We start from the raw sequence: 5,781 nt of genomic DNA, 5'->3' as shown, positions 1-5,781 counted from the left end.
GGAGTGTAATAACGGGAGTATAAAACCCTCAATGAATTATACTTCTATTTGACTTTTGATGCAAATGTTTGTCCTCCTTATATAAGAATAGAATTCACGCAGTATTATTCACGAGGGTTACTGTCCCTACTCTAATACCACGCACAAAAAGTCTAATCAAGAGACTTTAGTGGAGGTAGCCGAGCGCCACTCAGTCCACTTAAACCTGAACGGAAAAAACAGACCGCTTTTGACAAATGGACATTGGGTGAAAGCTGTTTATGAGCTTATCTGAGTTCAGGAGCACTCTTGAAAACTCTCTGGGGGTGAAAGCTCTTCTTCCCTTCCCTCCTCCTTGCCCTTGTCTCTCTACTTGCTTCCCAATAGATTCCCCAAAGAAAATTACCAATACAACTCTACTTATGAATTTGGTATGATATAAATAAGCGGAGATATTCATCTCATATATATGAGAAATATAACTGTGAACTTCCTCTCCGAATCAGTTTGGTGCGGGTTTGCTGGCTAAAGGTAGATAGCCTATTCCCGAACCTAAGAAGACGGAAAATTGGTTCCAAACTATTGGATGCGTGCTTCAAGTTGGATATGCCACTAGATAGGCCAATGTTAATAGATTTTTAGTCATTAACTCTGAAATCTGGTGTATGATGTTTCATAGAGTCCAACCAAGACTCCCTACCAAACTTACACAAATTGTAAATGCCTTATTGACGATGCAGTCTTTCTTTTGCAAAATATGATCTTTCCTCTTTTGGCAAATGCTAAATCGTTCAGAAATCCTGAAGGAACCCAGTGATAACTATTTCCTTCATTCTCCTCACTCACTTATGAAATTCCTTCCGGGCTCAATCTTATGTTGTTCTTCCCACACCTTGTTGACATTGAGCCTTCGAAGAAGCAAAGAGCGGCAACATTGCACATGGTATTAACATTCAATCATGAAGTGATTTTTGGTCCAGAAGAGCTTCTTTACCTTTCTTGTGATGGTGGGAGTCCAAGCTCATGCCAAAGAAGCAATGGATTTGCACTGATGTCGTCCTGTTTGGGTCTTAGTGGATGAGAATAGAAATGATTCTCAACTTCCAATGTGGGACTATTCACAAGGCAAAATTGCCTTTTCCTTAAGAAATGCTAACAGTTACAAGTACCAACTATCTAGGATAATGTCAATCTCGTAAATTTCCCCACAAATTCAGGTTATTTGCGTTCGCTAATTCTTAAATACGCTCCACATCTTCACTCTTGAGTGCATGCGCGAGAGAGAGATTTCCTAACAAGTGGAGTTCTATCAATGGCAATTTCCTCGTCAAGAGTGCTGAAATTTCCAGCATGGGTAATTTTCTTCCAAGACTTCAGTTTTAGCATTAATCGTGAGGGTTAAAGCTCTGAAAATTGGATTTTTAAGGGCGTGCTTCGGTTTTTAACGTGAGAATTTGCGCGAATTTTGATGGATATTTGGAATCCTACTGTATTTTGCTTAAAATAGGGAGCTTTAAATGTTTTTGTTAAGTTTTAGTGTAATGCAGCTACTGGGAAGACTTTTGAGTGGGAATTTTTTATATGGGTTTTGTTTTTCTCTTAATGTCATTTCTTTGAGCTCTAATTCCAGCTTGGATTAAAGAAATACTATTGGATTTGGAATGTAGTTCCATGAACTTAGTATAATTCCATCTTTGAGTTGTTTTTATAGAGTTCTAACACAAAGAAATTTAACACATAATTTTTGGATTTTTTTTTGGGGGAATTTTTTGGATATTTTTTTGTTTGGGAAAGGAACTAAGAAGTACTTTTAACTGTAATATTTGGTGCAATTTTGTGAGTTATAGCATTTTTTGGGGTAGTTCCAGCTTGATTATAGGTAAGTTAATACTCACTTGAGCGTTCAAAGATATGTTAAAGGCAAAATAGTGATTTCATTGAAGGATGATATCCTAGATGTATTAGCCTCATAAGGATCATATTGAGGATTCATTTCAGAAAATTTTACTTTGTTTTGCTTCATGAGTTTGGTATGATCCTGTTCCCGGGCTGTTATTATGGCATTTTGTTGTAATTTAAGTGTTTTTAAATGTCATTTATTAGTAACGAATTCTTTTTTTTTTTGGGTATATTAACATCAATTTGCAAATGCTCTGGACTTATTTTATCGTAGATCGATCTTTTAGTTCTCAAGTGTATCCTGGTTTTTCCTATGTGAAATTACGGCTCGAAATTTCAGCCTCTTGTACTATTTAATCTCTCTAAAATTTGATTCTATATTTGTATGATAGGGTTCTAAAGTGCACGATTATGTGCATGCTAGCTCACCATCTTCTATTATGAAGCCTCCTCACCTTTACTCATCATCCTTTCTTTAGTGGAGGGAGTATATGATTCCATTTTTTCTTTTGTTTCTTCAATAGGTCTTTTTGTATTAATTTATCTGAAGCTCCCACTTCTGTATAAAATGTCGGATAATGTTGAAGTGAGAGCTCTCTTTGCAAAAGGCTCAGATGCATGGGCCCTTGATCTCTTTCCTTTTCTCAGAGAACTTTTAGGCTTTGATCAATGATTAATTTTCACTAAGTTCGTATCATAATGATGCTATTTGTTTATAAAATTGAATGGCTTTGATTTCTCCTTCATTTATTGTCGCCCTTCCTAAATGCCTCACTTGTCCTTTAGGTATCAAAACCATAATGATATTCTGGCAAAAATTAATGGCTTCTTCAGGATTGCCTTTATCTTTCTCAGTTGTTGCTTGACCTTCCAAGCTCTAATATAATCAATGTTCATTCATCAAGATTATAGTTTTTATGGGTAAAGTATGAAGTGTACCCTAGTCCACAACATTAAGTGTGCACGGAATGAATGTTAGCCCTGGGATCGTTGGATTTTGGAATTCATGTACGGATCCAAAGGTTCACAACTTAATTGACATCCTTTGGATGCACATTTAACGTCATTGGCCCTTCCCACTAGATACTTTCTCGTCTTTGTGGCCTTTTAAGTGTGCTGATATAACCAAGGACTACTATTTTTCACTAATTAGAGATGCCTAAATCTTTTCAGATTGTCTTCCTTTGTCATTAGTCTTCCTTTGTTCTAATGACAAATTTTTCCAGTGAGAAAAGTTTTATGCTAGTTCTTTTTAGCTTTTTATCCTCTTTTGAATTTTTCTTTTCTATAGCCAATCTCTCTTCATTTCTTTAGACTTGTATACTTTCAGTTATCTTTAGTATTATTGCTTATACCATCCACTTACTTCTTGTCCTTTTGATCAATGCAGTAGGAGCTGAGGATCTGTGGATAAAAACATTCAGATTTTTTTGGAGTTTTTATCTGCTCTGAAATCTAACCATGGTTCACCTCAAACTCAAATTCATTTCTCTTGCATCACCTTCAATCTTTCTTATCCTCCTATTGTGCCTACCATCTCCATCCACTTCTGACCTGAGCTCTGAGAAGCAAGCCCTCCTTTCATTTGCCAATTCATTGCATCATGGTCCAAGACTCAATTGGAAACCAAATACCCCAATTTGTTCTTCTTGGATTGGAGTTAATTGTACTAGAGATCAAACCCACGTTCTCTCCATTAGGCTACCCGGTATCGGGCTTTATGGAGAAATTCCACCAAATACTCTCGGCAAGCTCAATCACCTGCAAGTCTTAAGCCTACGATCAAACCGTCTCATTGGAAATCTCCCCGTCGATATCTTATCACTTCATTCTCTTCATTTTCTCTATCTCCAACAAAATGCTTTTAGTGGGGACATACCAAGTTCACTCTCTTTAGGCCTCATCTCACTCGACCTTTCATATAACTCATTTTCAGGAGAAATGCCCTTGGCAATTCAAAATCTTTCTCAACTTGTTGTATTGAATCTTCAAAACAATTCTCTCTCTGGACCAATCCCTGACCTCAAACTTCCAACACTGAGGCGTTTAAATCTTAGTCACAACAATCTTAACGGTTCCATACCCTTTTCCCTCCAAAACTTCAGTAACGATTCATTTACAGGGAACATTCAGTTATGTGGCCCTCCTCTACCTCAGTGCTCTGCAGTTCTTCCTTCTCCCTCATCACCTCTGCCCATATTTCCCCAGAGTAGTGAAGAGAGTTATAAAAAGAAGCTATCTGCGGGTGGCATAATTGTAATTGTTGCCAGCGTAATCGCCTTGTTCTTGCTAGTCATAATCGTTCTCGTGCTATGTTTTATGAAGAAAAAGGAAGGGAAAGAAAGTGTAGCCTCGAAGGCAAATGGTTTAGGCAGTGGAAATAACGAGAGACCTAAAGAGGAGCATAGCAGTGGAGTTCCAATGGCCAAGAAGAATAAATTAATTTTCTTTGATGGATGTTCATATACTTTCAATCTTGAGGATTTATTGAGAGCTTCAGCTGAAGTTCTTGGTAAGGGGAGTTATGGCACAGCATATAAGGCTGTTCTTGATGATGGATGTGTGGTGGTTGTGAAGAGATTGAAGGAGGTGGCGGCGGGGAAAAAAGAGTTTGAACAGCAGATGAAAATGATCGAAAGAGTTGGGAATCATGCGCATATTTTGCCTATTCGTGCATACTATTATTCCAAAGATGAGAAGCTTTTGGTATATGATTATGTCTCTGGAGGCAGTTTGTATACCCTCTTGCATGGTATGTCTCTTTATTCTCACATTTCCTTGTTAAATTTATATGTTTTTGTTATATATTCAAGTACTATTTGTTTAATCAAATCAGTGCATAAGTTAAGCATGAGAAGCTTTATGAAATTTTGGAAATATCAAATTCGGTCTATGGTTCTAAGAAGAGAAATGGAAGCACCACACAGGGGCTCATGCCATGACACCGCTGGAGAGGGATCTTAACGAGCTATCTTAAAGCCTCTTCCAATACAGAAGAATTAAGTTGTAATAAGAATTGATGGTTATAATTATAATTTTACGATGTAACATGATCCCTCAGGTTGAGACCTGGCTATTTCCTACCGTGGTTACTTTTTTTTAAAATTAGCTTTAAATGTGTGTCCAATGGGATCTGAATCTACATTGCTCTAGTACCAATTCGAAGTCTCCTCCGCTACACTGAAACTTGGAAGTTTGGGTGAGGGTCGATGGTTATAAATAATCTAATAGTATATAAGCTTTTGAAACCCCTGCAACTATGAGGGGATGGTTATTACTAGACCAATGGACCATTGATAAGTAATGCTGCAATCAGCTTTTGATATTATAGTCTCTTTGTTCCAAAAATCAGTAGGTTCTAGTTTTCGGCGATTTGCATATGGTACGATCAAAGTACAACCGGAATTGAGTTTGTAAGATAGCTAACTTATTTCATCCGCCAATGAGTAATTTCAACCGAATTGTATACAAAACATGTTACATACTCAGCATAATCCTTCAGAAACTCATTTTGTGTATCATTTTATGCATCAACAGGAAACCACGGTGGCACCGGAAAAACACCATTAGATTGGGACTCCAGAGTGAAAATCCTACTCGACGCCGCAAAAGCAATATGTCATATCCACTCCAAACCTCTCGGCAAACTCATTCACGGAAACATAAAACCCTCCAACATCCTCCTAACTCGAGATCATCACTCCATCATCATCTCTGACCACGGCCTAACTCCCCTCATGACCCCTTCGTCCACAACGTCAAAGCTTTCGCTAGGATACCGAGCTCCGGAGTCCATCATGAGCAGAAAATGCAACGTAAAATCCGATGTGTACAGTTTCGGAGTAGTTCTACTTGAGACTCTCACTAGGAAATCTCCTGATGAAGTCGTGGATTTACCAAGAT

At 37.8% G+C, this 5,781-nt stretch overlaps 1 protein-coding gene across 1 annotated transcript in view; it reads left to right on the top strand.

Moving 5' to 3' along the window:
• Positions 1-1,213: 1,213 nt before the first annotated feature.
• LOC109828175 (probable inactive receptor kinase At5g58300) overlaps positions 1,214-5,781 on the top strand; it is a 5,160-nt gene continuing 592 nt past the window's right edge. Inside the window, exons 1-3 of the mRNA XM_020395203.1 lie at positions 1,214-1,333; positions 3,269-4,630; positions 5,416-5,781. The exon at positions 5,416-5,781 is cut by the window's right edge and continues 592 nt beyond it. Of these exons, the coding sequence (XP_020250792.1) occupies positions 3,340-4,630; positions 5,416-5,781 (1,657 nt within the window). The 5' untranslated portion in view covers positions 1,214-1,333; positions 3,269-3,339. The remainder of the gene's footprint in view (positions 1,334-3,268; positions 4,631-5,415) is intronic.

This window comes from Asparagus officinalis, unplaced genomic scaffold (genome assembly GCF_001876935.1).
Source record: "Asparagus officinalis unplaced genomic scaffold, Aspof.V1 AsparagusV1_Un800, whole genome shotgun sequence".
Lineage (NCBI taxonomy): Eukaryota > Viridiplantae > Streptophyta > Magnoliopsida > Asparagales > Asparagaceae > Asparagus > Asparagus officinalis.
Note: the sequence above shows the minus strand (reverse complement) of the source record. Positions and strands in the feature narration are given on the sequence as shown.